The sequence below is a fragment of the Oppia nitens genome, unplaced genomic scaffold (assembly GCF_028296485.1).
Source record: "Oppia nitens isolate AA-2021 unplaced genomic scaffold, nextdenovo-longstitch-racon4-pilon3 scaffold17_pilon_pilon_pilon, whole genome shotgun sequence".
In the NCBI taxonomy this organism is placed as follows: Eukaryota; Metazoa; Arthropoda; class Arachnida; order Sarcoptiformes; family Oppiidae; genus Oppia; species Oppia nitens.
In genome coordinates, this window is record NW_026533196.1 from 471008 (window position 1) to 486455 (window position 15448).

At 32.5% G+C, this 15448-nt stretch overlaps 2 protein-coding genes across 2 annotated transcripts; both read right to left on the minus strand.

Annotated features, from left to right (window-relative positions):
* Window positions 1–168: 168 nt before the first annotated feature.
* On the minus strand, window positions 169–8635 carry LOC128965292 (dnaJ homolog subfamily C member 13-like). The gene is made up of 5 exons (XM_054311942.1): window positions 8440–8635; window positions 6927–8376; window positions 965–5623; window positions 334–898; window positions 169–248 (listed from the first exon to the last, which is right to left on the minus strand). The coding sequence occupies exons 1-5, from the start codon at window positions 8520–8522 to the stop codon at window positions 169–171; spliced, it is 6837 nt and encodes a 2278-aa protein (XP_054167917.1). The 5' UTR covers window positions 8523–8635.
* A 323-nt stretch (window positions 8636–8958) lies between these two features.
* LOC128965363 (histone-lysine N-methyltransferase SETD2-like) lies at window positions 8959–14621 on the minus strand. The gene is made up of 10 exons (XM_054312039.1): window positions 14206–14621; window positions 13378–14129; window positions 13188–13316; window positions 13067–13118; window positions 12915–12991; window positions 12647–12848; window positions 12474–12571; window positions 12239–12401; window positions 9332–11878; window positions 8959–9265 (listed from the first exon to the last, which is right to left on the minus strand). The coding sequence occupies exons 1-10, from the start codon at window positions 14428–14430 to the stop codon at window positions 9059–9061; spliced, it is 4452 nt and encodes a 1483-aa protein (XP_054168014.1). The 5' UTR covers window positions 14431–14621; the 3' UTR covers window positions 8959–9058.
* Between the last annotated feature and the right edge of the window lie 827 nt (window positions 14622–15448).

Here is a 15448-nt window from a genome sequence, read left to right on the forward strand (position 1 = left end):
AATTTATAACAAATTTATAAATATATTAAAGTATAAATCAATTTTCTCGTAATAACATTTGATACAATTTTTTATATATAAATTTAAGGATAAAATACAATGCTTATAGTCTTCATTGAAGATAAAAATATATATTTTTATAAATAGTATTGCGTTCTCAATAAGGATTCAAAGGGGTGGAGGAGATGATGGCATTGAGTTAACTGAAGTGCCCTGAGTTAGATAACCGGCTGTTTGTACAGTCGATCCTATAATTATAAAATAATGTTATAATAAAATTTGATAAAATAATTGCGAAATATTAGATATTTAATTAATTAATTGTTTGTTTACCGGTTAAATAACCAGAGATTTGTGTGTTTGTAATAAATAAGTCGTGCTTTTGATCCCTATATTCGGACCAAACGACTGATTTGTCTAATAAATCATTGACTTGTTGTCCGAAAGCATTACTTTTAAGCATAGATTTCAAAATTTGGACGATTTGTGCTTTGGTTGAGCTATTGTGTTGCGATTGTTTCGTATCCAAGAGTTTAAGTAAATAATGAATTAATTCAATTTTGATGGCCTGACTAACCAACTCATCGATTGAATCGATTTCAAAGAGTTTACTTAACGTCTCACATGATATACACGTTAATGTTTCGTACGTTTTAATAACAAAATATATTTGTGTCAATAAATATTTACAACTAATCATTGACTCAATACACGTCTTGTTTTCGCTCATTTGACGCAATATTTGTAGACAACTCTTGGGAATTGATTCATGCCTTCTGTTCGATAAATTATTAACAAATGCTTGGATGTGACCCATGGCTGGAACTGAATCCAAGAGTGCCGACTGTGTTTGTAAAAGGCATGTCAAGGCGTTAGTCACTAATTCTAGTTTCTCGACCTAAAAGACAATTCACTAATTAAGACCCGAAGAAAAATTAATATTAAATGTAATTCAATGGCAGACCTGAGTGGCCTCTTCTTTCTCCATCAACAACTTTGCGGTGTCGAGTAATTCTGTAAGAAATTCTTTAGGTTTCCTAACGACCCAACTCGGGTTCTGTACGTATAGCCGGAGGTAAACACCGGCGATGACAAACTCGCCAAAACCAACGGGTAATTTAATTTCAAAGTCATTGTCTAATTTCCAAACACTCGACGGGTTATTCATTTGTTCGGTATATAACTCTTCACACATTTTTATTAGTGTATCGCAAACACAACGTCTCGCCGATTCATTCCAAATAAGTTCGGGATTTTCTTGTGTTCCGTCAAACAAGTGGACAGCAGTTTGTGGCGAATCTTTCATGGCGTCAATGAAGAGTGACGGCACAAACTTATGCAAAATTAACTTAATTCGCGGACCATTCAGCTTATCGCTCGTCATTTTGGACAACAGTTCGGCCGCTTTTTCGCGAACTTCAAAATTATTGGATTTGGCGTAAAGAGTGAGCAAATAAAGAATCGCACCCTTAGTTAAGGCTTCTTTGATTAACTTTGTGTTAAACATGAGTGGTGTCAGAGCTGTCAAAACAACCAATTGTTTTGTATAGTCATCTGTTTGTTTAGTTGGATGTAAAACCATTAATAAGTAAACCAATACTTCAGATGAAGCAATATCTTGTACACAGTCTTTATTGCCCGAAACACTAGCGATCACATTGACCGCCAATGTCTGTAAATCTGACATTTGGTCCAAACGAAGTAAACTGAATAGTAGTTTGAAATGACCGATACATTGCATCTCGACTCCATTATTATGAATTATAACACAATTTAAAGCGTTTAAACACACTTTTATGTTATTTAATCGATTTGTATTTAAACTACCGGTTGATGTCGAGACTAAATTGAGTGCCGATTGCAGATACTGTGCCTGTGATCCCAAGTAGTCAAGTAAATCTATAGTAAATCTCTTGGGGGTTTCTAAAGGAAACATTGGTTGATCGTTATATATGCGAACAAATATGTCGCCGACAATAAGTTCTTCCTTATGGCTCGAAAATTCAAATGTCGAGCCATATGTTGTGTCCGGACACTCACCACTTCTCATATTTTCTCTCTGTTGAGTCTCTAAATAATCTGTGAGCTCAGCTCTAGTAGAGTTATCCCAAATAAGGTATGGATTCTCTATATTACTATTTAATGTTTTTAATATATCTGAAGTACTGGTCGTTTCTAACTGTTTGGCCAAATATGGTGTCAATAATGCTATTGTTGATTGACGTATCAATGGATAAAATTGAGAGTCAAGTGTATCCGATTTAGAAGATAAGTTTTGGGCGATTCGGGCCACAGCTATGAGACTTGACTTTGCCAATTGATTGGCCACTTGTTGTTGATTAGATTCTTCGCTTGATTCAACGCCTCCTTCCTCGAGAGTGTAATCATATTTGAATAAAAACAATAATAAACTAAAAAGTGCACCGGATTTGAAAAGTTGAAGTTGTAGATTAGGATCGGCTGCAAAAGCAGCCACACATTCAACGGCTACTATACATAATTTAGGCAAATGTTTGAAATATAAAACTCGACAAATATCTCGAGATATTGATGTCATTTCAGAGATTTTATGTCGACAAGCGGTGAAAGAAGCACTAACTGTAAAACACCGGACAATATGAGTACAGACTTCAACAGAAACATCGGTCACTTTAGAAGAAGCAGACAATACAGACACACATCGGTTGAAAGCCTTGCATAATATCTCAAGTCCTCCTTCGCGACGCAATTCTTCAGCGTTAAGAGCAGAGCACTTGACGGTATAAAATGCCGTTTCACAAGCAGACGGTAACAAAGGATAAGGTTTAGAGAACAGCTGGTCGTCGTCTGTCTCTAATTGTAATGTCTTTATAAGCATCGGATATCCGGAATATTTGTATGGATGTAATGGTTCTGAATAGCGGTTAAAGAGTATACTTTGAGCCCGAAGTATAAGAGTTATATTTTGCGGGTCGGGTCCGTTGCACTTATTTCGGACATTCTTTGAACACAAAAATTCATACGCTTTGTTCACTTCTTCAAAGCGATCTCTTCCCTCTGGATTCTTGTCCGGATGGAACTGTTGAGCGAATTTGAAGTATGCTTTTCGTACTTTATTTTCATCTAATTCTCGGCCTTCACTAAAATCTCTCCCTAAACCTAATACATTGTAGGCATCTTCGATGGACATGGAGTTTGGCTTCTTTTCGATTTCCACTTTCCATAGTTCGAGAAGATCACGCAAGAACTGAACCGGATCTTTGATTTCCCAATCAGGGAATCGGTTAATATCACATAAATTCTTTAAATAATAAATATTACCAAACAATTCAAATTCTAACTGAGGATATTGTATGGGAGGTATCGGACAGTATTGATATAATGCTCTGGTATTAGAGCGAAGTCGTGGACTAAAGTCTGCGATATGTGAAGCAATCTTTTCAATCATTAGTCGTCTCATTTCAGTACTCCAAATGGCTTCTGGAGTATCAAATTCACCCAAAAATGTTTGCGCAAACTTTTCCGGTCCATAGTTTTCCAAATAACATATCATAGCTTCTGGTAATAACTGTCCCAAAACACTTCTTTGAAGAATCGATAAATTTGAATTATCTTCAGATCTAAACGCTTGATTTCCGTGACTAATAGAAAGAAGTCGTCCAATTGGTAATAAATTAGATCCGGTATACATTAATATAAAATAAAAGAGACCGGTTTGATAAAGTCGTGGTAATCCTGGATTGTCTTGCATTACAAGAGCTAACAGAGTGGCCACTCTCTCGACAATTGTTGGATCAAATGTCAGTAACAGTTGGACGATATGCGGTAAAACTAATGAATCGGATAGAATGCGCTTAACTTTAGGTAGTGGTCTAATAATAGCGTTATCAGAGTCACGGTTTGGATATAATTCAGATATTTTTATCAATATATTCAAAATTAGAACTGAAAGTTCACTTTCATTTAAAAGTGGATTATTTGAAGCAATTAAAGTCCATTTAAGTTGTGGCACATGAATCAATGGTTTCCAACTTTCAAGTCCCTGAGCCCAGCATTTTGTTTTCGGACTTAAAGTATTCTTTGACCAAAACTCTTTGATCTCAGCAAAACTGAAGGGACCCTTCCTTTCCTTCTCTGCGTCTCCGATATACCATTCCTTTTCTGAAGATCCCATAGCCATTATCTCTGGAGAAGCTTCTATTACATTAGTTTGTGTGGGAACAGTAGCTCTATTTACATGAAGATGTGCTAATGTTATTAAATCAACTAAAACTCGGACACCTCCCGAGTCAATAAACTCTTTAGCGTTGTGTTTATTGACAATAAGTTTTGATATAAAAATAATAAGTCGATCTCTTTCTGTTTTATCTGAAGTCCTCTCTAACATCGATACTATAAACTTAGTGTCATTGAAGGCACCAATATCTTCGTGATAAACACTATAAACAATAGACATCGCCTGAAGACAAGATGCCTTCATTGGTGACTTGGAATTCAACAAAAATCGGTGGTAGAGATCATTAAAAAATTCTTTGGGATCTTTTATAAGAAGTCTATCCGTAAGATTTGATTCACCGGCCGTGTCTTCTTCTAAAAGAAGTCTCAAATAATAAAATCCAATTTTAATTTCTTCATTAAGTGATTGGTATTGCACTTCAAACTCTGTGTGATTCCAACTAATTATTTGATTTCCACACAACTCTTTGTCAGACAAAAAAATTCTCATTTCATTGACTAACGCGTCCCGCAATTCTTCTCTTGTCTTAAAATTCCAGATAAGATCAGGTTTTGAGTGATCCCTCCAGAATTGGTAATATAATAGATTCCAATTATCAGTAGATTTTACTCTTTCCCTTCTCTTTCTTAAGACAACCGGTCTCTGCATAAGCTTTGGATCGTCTTTTTTCTGAATTCCAATTCTTTGTCTCCAATGTTGAAAAACATTATCCAAATGTCTTTCAATGACGCGAACCGATGGATGGATATCACGAATAATATCCAAACGACTCGTATTTTTTAGCGAATGATTTTGTGCTAACTTTAAGTTATCTCTAACTAACAAACTATGAATCGCCTCTTTAGGCGGCTTTTCATCGGAATCCAAGTAATTTAAAAGACCGATTGGAATAATCCTTTTGAGTAAAGTAGAGGCAATTCCATTATCAGTGGTCCACAAACTGACCAATTGTCGGGACAAGTGCTGTACGGGAAGGAACCTTCCATCAGATGAAAATGAGAATAAAGCGATGTGTATATGTCTGAGCAAAGCCCCCTCTGCCAGAGCTAATTCTTGCATTTTTGACGATATATCAGGTGTTCCTTCTTCTATAATGGCTTTCATTACAAGACCTGCACCCTTAACGATAGCTAGTGATGGATGTTGAAAGAGTCGGAATATTGGTCGACCATATGTAGCCACCATTTCCAACAATGTATCGAAGTGTCCACCATCTGTGGTCTCACTATAGGGAGCACACAATGAAAATGTCAAAAAGTCGAGCATTGATGAAACCACAAGAGCGCCGGTGCCTCTGTCAACATGAAGTTTCAACACATCCAACAAACTCTCGAGGAATGCTTTTGAAGAGAGCAATGAACTTTTATTTAGCTGTTCCTGTCGGAGGTCATAGTCGTCATGCATTGGCTGTCAATTAGATTAGTCGTTAATAATTCATTATTTCTATTTTGTATATTTTACTATTGTTTATATAAACTAAAACTAATATTTATTTTAGTCACACATTYAATGTGATCTCTTATAAATTAAATCGTCTAAAATAACATTCATTTAAAAATCTATAGTTAAAGACAGTGTTTTCGATCTCAATCTGAGAACAATATAAACGCCAATATATATAGTTGTGGAGAATTAATTAAATTTTGCTAAAATTATATTTAAACAATACATTCATACAAAATATAATTGTTTTGTTTTAAATTTATATTATCTCAGATATAAAAATTAATTTAAATATTATAAACGAGCTAAAATATTAGATAGCATTGCCAAAATTAACTTATATATATATACTGTATATATTAGTATATGTAAATTTAATTGTTTTCTATGAATTATTTATATTATTCATAAAAAAAACAAATACAATTCATAGATGAATAGACACTGTCTATTAGACAGACATATATTGTTGAGTAACAGATTTTCAAAGTTTGTTGAATATAAATTCATAATTTATAATATACTCTATTTTTAATTGTAATATAATATGAGTCTCTCTCTCTCATCCATCAAATGTTTTAAATAAAACTAAAAACTTATATTACTGTTACTGTCTGTAAATATGTATAAGACTAGCGTTAATAATGGCCAGAGTTAGAGACAGAATATACATTTCCTCTTAAAAAAAGATCTTTAATTGTAATTTTTAAATAAAAAATTATATACTTTGAAAACATCATAAAATCAATTACTTAATTCATTAATTTAATAAATAAAGATAAATAAGATTTGCAGTCGTAATATAATATAATATTAAAATCATTATATAGTTTTTATTCTGCTTTTAACAAAAAACTTTATTTAAGCAGTCATTTAATGCAAAGATTGACATTTAACTGATTGTTTATTTTTAAAATATAGCAAAAATAAAGTTCAGATTTCCTAAAGTAAATATAATATTTAATTAAATAAATAACAAAACGCCCCTTGAATTTCATTTATTGACATTTTTACTTTACTATCATTATTCTGTAATTAATTTTTAAAAAATTAATTAAATCTATTATAATAAATGCACTAAAATTGATAATTAGAATAAACATATTAAGCGTTATATGAGAAATGTATTTTTTAAAATCAATAATATTTAAGTCATTTATTTATAATGCAATGCGAAATATTTGAAATATTTATAAAATAACAGTCAAAATAAGTAGCGGTAATATTGAATATTAATTATAAGTTTGAGATGAAAATGAGTGCAAACCTGCATCAAAGCGCACAACATATCGATAGCCGAGTGAATCACATTATCGTTGTTTCGTTTAAGACTTCTGACAACTTTAAGACCTAAAGACTCTCTAAATCTTGGGTTAGCTGTAAATGAAGAAAAGCCTGCCTTAGAAGCCACAAGTCTTCTGAGGGCTTGAAAGTGTTGTTCTAAATGTTCATCTGATGTCTCAATATGATCGCCATCTCTGTCTGCAAATGAGGCCAAAGAACTAAAAATCATTTTCTCTTTATTTTCAGCGAACAGTCCGTCTTGAGTGACACTATGTTCGAGTCCACTGTAGGCACAGTTAGCGTTAAATCTTCTAATGGCGTCATTGAAGGTCCAATTGTTTGGTGGTGTCTGTAAAAACTTCAAATGTTGGCTCTCGACTTCTTCATCTACTCGAGCATAGTATGGTGCCATACGATGAGCTCTTTGACTGTGACTCATCTTCACGTGTACATCAATATTACCGGAAGCCCGGACGCCATCCATTATCGACGCTAAGAAGGCGTCCCTATCAGTGGACGTATAGCTCCTAATCTCACCCCTAATGTACTCAATTGAAAACATTTGCTGATTGTTTGTGTGTCTAATTAATGCAAAGACATCACTTAGTGGTCTTAATGTTGCAATTAAATAGGAATTTGGATCTCTTTCGACAAGACAAGTGTCTGTCAAACACAATATCCTTTTAATTGGTTCTGAATTATGTCGGGCACTAATTTTGTGGACATTAAACTCAAACAAAGAAGTCACAGAATCGTCATCACTATATCTTCCAAATCGATTACTCTGGAAGTGTTCCGAAGTAATCGTCTCTTTTTTAATCCTAACGACAACTCCCACATTATTCCAGGCACTCTCACATATTCTCTTTAAGAGATCATCTCTTTGATCACAATTGAATAAATGATATCTATTGAATCCACCATAAGATATAACAAAACCTCCCAACAAATCGGATACAATAATTAAATTATCGATATCTTTGTAATGATAACTTGTAATAATAGTTTGTTTAATGGCATCTAATTGGTTGATACCGGAGACTCCGATCTCTAAAAAGACAGGAATTTTACGATCAGACCAGTGATGTTTATAACAGCTGTATTTCATCGGCTCATTGTTTGAACCAGTGATGGGATAATTAGGATCAGAGAACTTGTGGCGATAATGAAGGGCAGCCGTTATGATATCACTTCTGTATTCAGACGAAAATTTCATTGAATCAACTTTTCGGCCCTTTTTGAAAGTCAATTGAAACAATTCGTTACCACCCGTGACCAGAGTGGGACCGGCGCCAGACGGTGACAGCTGAGTCTTGGGAATAATTGGCGTCACATTAACCACTTCTTGATATGGCCATGAATTGGTGCACTCCATCGATGATATATTATGCGTCGATATACCAGAAGACCCGATGGTCAGCACTCTCTTATACCTTAAGACAACGATATGTCAGTCAAATCTATTGGTTGTGTTTTGACAACAAATTGAGTCATACTTTCCTTTCCACGAGTGTTTGGTGACAAAGAAACTGGTGATCTCTGAGTTGTCTTTGAGTGTCATTTTGTCGGATGAGTTCATTGTTGATCACAATTCAAGTGACAATCGATTCAAACATATATTGCTTTCATTGAATTCAACTTCAAGTTAGACATCACTTGTAAACGTATCACACATTCAATACATTGACTATTAATAACAAAACGCCCAAAACATTACATTTCATTGCATTCATTGAAATACAATATAAACCTTAAGTCAATCGGCGCTAACTTTAAAATATACTTCAATTTATTAATTTAATGACAAAATTATCTTTTATTATATAAAACAATTATACAGTATATGCTAAAAATATTTTCATAAATCTAATTCAATAAAGAAATGAGAAAATATTGATTAAAATAATTTACATTAATTTTAATTCATGCTTTATGTGATGTTTATGTCATGTCTTTGAGGGTCTTATTTATAATAATTATTATTACAATTATTTGTGTGTATATTTCATATATATATATATAACATAAAATAATTTATATAAAAATTCAATGAAATTATTATGATATTTACAAGCAAATCAATTTGAAAATAACTAAATATTTCAATTAATTTAATCAATCATTTGTTTGTGACAAAACATCTTTAGGTGAGTTAACCATTGTTTTATCGATATTACTATTGTCTGTCTTATAGTATGGACCAAATCGTGCCATATATTTCTTGACGTAATCTTTAGTTTTATGTTTGACGGCATCGCTACACGACAAGTGCTCCAATGATTTGCATTGTTTAATCTCTTTACCCATTATTGTATGCGTTAACTGTAATTAAAATAAAATTTTTAAATTTAAAAATAAAACATTTTTTAAAAATAAATAAATTAATACTTTTCGAGCCAAGTATTTAAAATCATTATTATTAACAATCCTTCCTTTTTTACAATCAGTTCTTCTGTATTGATTAAGACAATGGACCACATATTCAGACATTTTGTTGCGAAAGTTTTCTTGGATTTGACGCGTCGATAAATACTTCTTCGGCTTAGATGAAGAGGAGGTGTCTGCAGCAGCTGTTGTTGTTGACGGCATTACAGAATTAAGCATTTGTCGTCGTTTTCGTGGATCAGCTTCTAATGCAAGTATGGATTGTAATAAATTAGGTGAACTATGAGTAGAATTAACTGCATTATCATTATCGGGAACAGGATCTGCACTGTCGGCTTCTATTGACAAAGACTTAAATATTGTTTGTTCTAAGTTTGAGTTCAATTTGGGTGATATTTTATCAGTTGTCAAATCAGATGCTAAAACTAAGTCTTCATTATCACTGAATTTAGTGTCATTATCTAAAGTAGAAATTTCATGATTTGAAATATCGGTATCAGTTTCGTCACCTTTGGGTGCAATCCATTGACTTTTGTGTTTAGTTTTATTGTAATAATAAATATCTCCATTTTGGTTGAGTTTGTGTTTCCAATTTTTAGCTAAATTATCATTTAATAATTTGGTCCAATTGTGCGCAAAAGGAATAGTTATATTGTTATCAAATACCATATTAACTGCTTTATTGTGTCTATCAATAGGTAATGGAGTGAAATACTTTTTGCCTTCAATAGTCTCATAAAAAACACCTGGAGGTGGATATATGGGATCAAAAATTGATGACTTCTTATCATTATCTGGTTTACTAATATCATTATAAGTGATCCAATTGTGTGGCAGGTTATCAATTGCTAGAGTTGACTCACTTTCAAAATATGTTTCGCTATCAAAGTTAGCTAAAGGTATTAAAGTAGGTGTCGTCTCAATACTTAATAAGGAATAGTCATCGTTGTTGTCATCATAATTAGCAATCTGTTGATTAAATTCATTCATTGATTCATTTTCTACATTATTATAGTCATAACTTTCGGAAGTAGCAGAAAGTTCTGCAGATTGTTGATAAAGGTTTTGGTCGTTTGGATAATATTGTTGATCATAGGGTCCATAAGTGCTAACATACTGTTCCTGTAGATAGTATTGTTGTTGTTGTTGTGCCTGAATATGTTGTCCATAAACAGCGTTATAATAAGCAAGTTGTTGGTGATACCTTTTCAGCGCTTCCTGATAGTCCTTCTGCGCCACTTCCATCTCAAACATCTTCCGGTGCTCTTCTTTACTCACTTTATTCCAATTTGAGGCTAACATCTGATTCGGTGTCAAAACATTTGCTGTCCGTTTGTTTGACAAATCTTTCATTTCGAAAAGTCTTTTAATTCCCTTCCGTTTAGTGCCAAGAATGCCAGCAATAGTATAGTCTCTGTCGTCAACATTTCTTTTATCGAAATTAAGTGGTAAACCTTTCGCTCGTCTCTCTTCGACTTCTAATGTCTTCCTGTCCGCCTCTTTCTCGTCTTCGTGTCGTTTTTGTCTTTCAAGTCGTGGAATTCTAAACACTTCTTTAAGGTCTTTCCAATTAAGTAAAAGTTTTTGAGCCATTGCTGCTATGCTTGGCTTCGATTTAATTATAGTCTGAGATTGAGAAACATCTGATTTGTCAACAATTAGCTGAGACCGCGGTTTGATTACTAAAGTAAATGAAGAACTTTTGAATTCTATACGAGGACTAGATTTTGTATTAGTAGAGGACATCTCTATTTCGTTTTGAGATTTTTCTTCTTCTTTTAATTCCTCTACAATTTCTTGTGGTGTTGTCGAACATATTTCTGTATTTAAAGTCTCAGCAATTGTTTCATTTTCTTCTATTGTTGACTCTTCAAGTTTTGACAGTTTAGTACTTTCTTCAGGTTTTGACAGTTCGGTACTTTCTTCAGATTTTGACAGTTCAGTACTTTCTTCAGATTTTGACAGTTCAGTACTTTCTTCAGGTTTTGATAGTTCAGTAGTTTCTTCAGATTTTGACTGTTCAGTACTTACAGTGTTGGCGTCAGAGTTAACAGAGTTTTCACTGCTGTCACAGACTACACCCTCCTTTAGTTGTTCAGTTACATCGACCTCCATATTATCTTTAGAATCTAATACATCCTCTTGAGTTGTATTAGCGCATTCGGTTGGCAATTCAGATTGAGATGGAATAGTATCGCTCTTAACGAATGGCTCATCCGTTTGTTGAGCCCATCGCTCAACCACTGCGTATACTTTACTATCAGTTAACATAGTTTTGTTAGGAATCGGTAGAATTTCAAGAAGTTCTAATATTGATGATTTAAGTTCATTATCTTCTACTTCAACCATCCAACTCCACAGTAATTGCAAGCCGTGATAATCTAACAAAAGTCTTAGATAAGTCATTTCTATCGTTCCTTTTATTATATCGATTAGCTTTATTCGAGAGGCCGTGTCTTCAGCTCTAACCATAAGCCGAGCCATTGTAAGTACTTGTTGTCTATTTCTAAGACCTTCTCCTTCAGAAAGTTTGGCAATTTCTTCTTCAAGCTGTCAAACAATTTATTACAAAATATTTATTTTAATTTAATTTTAAAAAACCAATTTAGCAGCAAAGCAGTCGTTAAACAATAGACGGTAATGTATATAAAATATAGTACTGTATAAATATATATAATAATTATGTAATTAATGCTGAAATTCCTTCAAATCTTTTATTTGCATTTAATTTCTTGTAATAGTTTCCAAAAGAGATAATAATATCCAAAAATCGTTTATTTAAAAACAAGACAGAAGTCAACTGTGAAAAAAATTATTTGGAATTTTAAAGACTAATTTTGAGACAAACGACTGCTTTTTTTGCTAAATATTTTTTTCATAATATTAATAAATAATACGAAAAATACTTACAGCGAGATCCTCGAGAAATTCCTCGTCATCTACTGATTCATCCAATTCTTCTTTTTGTTTATTTGTAATTCTTGAGCCATCAGTCAGAATATTTGCACCTTCTGTGGCCCCGATATAACCCCTACAGTTGAATGACTCGCAAAAACATTTTTGAGCCTCTTTTCTATTTAACAGAAATTAAATTAAAATTGTGTAAAATAAATATATATAAAAATACAATTAAAATATTGAATACCCGTAGCGCTGAAACTGATAATCAAAAGTGATCTCTTCTCCCGCCTGAACACATCTCTGAGTAAAAAACCCGATCCTAAGCTCTCCATTTATAGTCCACTATAAGTAGTTATTTAAACAAATTAGAGTCAATAACAACAAAATAAAATCAAACATAATGTAATTTAAACTCACTTTTTGAGTTTCGCTATTTGGATCACAGCTATGGTTAATAAATCGGGTGATATTGCCTTTAACAGTGGCGTCAATTATTTCATCGCTTTTAAGTGCCATAAAGAAGTGGTGCTCTCTCTTCTCTTTTGAATACTTTTGAGTTCTGTTGTGAAAATCCAGCGGATCTATCACTTCGCCGATGTATTCCATAATAAATGAATTTCTAAGATAATAATCAATTATTGTAATTATAATATAAGATTACTATTAGTATAATATCGCTTCTTACGATTGCAACGGTTCCAAAGCCCTTAAACCCCACCCTTTATTAGCGGTCCTAAAGGGTTCAACTTTCGCACATTGTCTCTAATGTAGACAAATAGCAACAAAAATAAAATAAATTAACTATAATTCGTTAAAAAAAATAATAATTTTAAATACTTTTTGAAACCGTTTATTTGCACAATGATCTCCCAAAGCACATCGCGAACCACTTAATTAAAATAAAATCAATTGAAAACATTGATAACAAAATTAAAAATAATAATTATAATAATAATACCATTCAATCATAAGCATCCTATTAAGACAATCGTCTCCACAACCAATTAAACCCTTCATTCTCTCTTCTTTTGTTAAAATACAGTCGCAAACCATTCTTCGCGTCTCTTTCTTACTCTTAGATTTTCGTCTAATTTAAAAAAGAAAATATTTTTATTAAAATTAATACAATTTAATAAAATGTTAAAAACCTTTCAAATAAGTAAATATTTTCATCAATCACATCAAATTCCGGTGGGATTTCTGTTTCTTTAGTTATAGAAATGGGAAGCATTTGTGCATTTTGTTTGTGGTCGACAATGACTCCGTGTTCTCGAGTAAACTCGAGTTCACTGTTTCGTCTCCATCTGGTCTTGACTTTCTCAGGTCTCGGCGATGACTCGTCACTATCCGTACATTTATTTGATGGTGAAGTTAATGAATGATTATTTTTAATGTTAGCGTAATGTGATGGCGGAAGTGGAGCTGTAAAGCACTCCGGATTTGAGTTTTTATGCATGTCTTGTGTCTTAAATTTATCATAATTTTGATCACTATATGAATTAATTTTATCGTTTGAATGTTTTTTCTTTCGTTTCTTCTTTCCTTCGCTGTCACGATCTTTGTCTTTATTTTTGTCTTTACTTTTATTTTTCTCTTTTTTTGCCTTTTTTTTCTTTTGTTTACCACTAATATTATTTGGAGATTCAATCAAAGTGTGTTTTGATTCAATGATTTCATTGCTGGCAATACAAGAGTCACCACTGTTTTCATCGCTATCTTTATGTTTAGAAAATAAAGTCCTTTCTTGTTCTTTACGGGCTTCTAATGTCTTCAAACGACTACTTCTTCTTCGACTGTTTCCATCGTCTTCATCATCATTATGAGTGGGTGTTGACGATTGAGAACTACTTTTTTCTTTTTTAACCGTTTCATTAGTGGCCACTTCCGTCGTCGGTGAACTCTGTCATCAAATCAAATGGCAATTTAAGCATCATTTACAACACATATCACACATTATATCATATTATTGTCATTACCGATATGTTGGTCACTTGTGATATACAACAACTGGCCTGAAGAGCATCGGGAAGTGATATAGCGGTCAATGATGTTGTGGTTGTTGTCTCTGTCATCAATGGTCTATCATTTTCTTCATTATTGGCAATAATGCCGATCGTGTAGTTGACGCCATTGTTCATCACTTTGTTGTCATCATTGTTTGTCGTCACTTCTGTGGTGATGTCTGTAGTGATGGTTAACATAATGTAATGTATAGACAATTTGGTCACAAATCATGTATTGATGTCCACTCTTGTCATGTGATTGTTGTCCACAATGAGTGACAAACACATCAACTCCTGTGAGGACTCACTCACTGCTATTGAACGCCATTTGCAACACAAAAGCCATTCAAACACATAATGAATATATACTGCAATACATTACATGTGCTGATACTATGTTCACTATTATGAGGCATAACTGTATTCACTGTTACAATATAGCGATACTAAACTGTATGTTATATTAATATACAGTATTTACAGTACAGTAGTTTATTAATAAATCAATAAATGTGAGAAATACAAGACTACACCGTTGTAGTGAACATTGGCTTAATAAATGTCATTTAATTGTTTTATTTATTTATAATTAATAATTTATTCGTTAAAAGTAATGTTTTTAAATTTATATGCAATTTAGACCAATAGATCATAAGATTTGGTAAACAGGAACCGAACCAAACCGCTAGAGTTCGGTAATCTAATTACTGTACTATGAGTACAGAAAATTGATTAAAAATTATTGTTTGAGAAAAATAGCAAAAATATTATTGTATTTCTATTTCATTCAATTTGATTGTTAGAAACAATCCTATAATCAGAGTTTAATTAAATTATTTTTGCAATATTTAAATGTTAGTCATTTATAAATCATGTTATTATACAGTATTATAATTTATAAACTATATGTTCTATGACCTATAGGTAATACACAATATGTATCAATTAATAATAATACTGTAATATGTGTCTATTGTAAATATACTTATAGTTCCCGGGAATATACAAAAATATGGGAATATATTTATAGAAAGCAAAACATATCTAAAAATAAAAATCTTAATACTAATAATAGTAATATTATATAATACTTTAGCCAGGGTACTTTATATAACTTACCTAATATTAGTTAACTGTATATCAAGTTACCTTGCTTAGCGTAAAGTTAACTGTACACTATATAACTCAAATTTAAACTTTTAATTGGCATTATCTG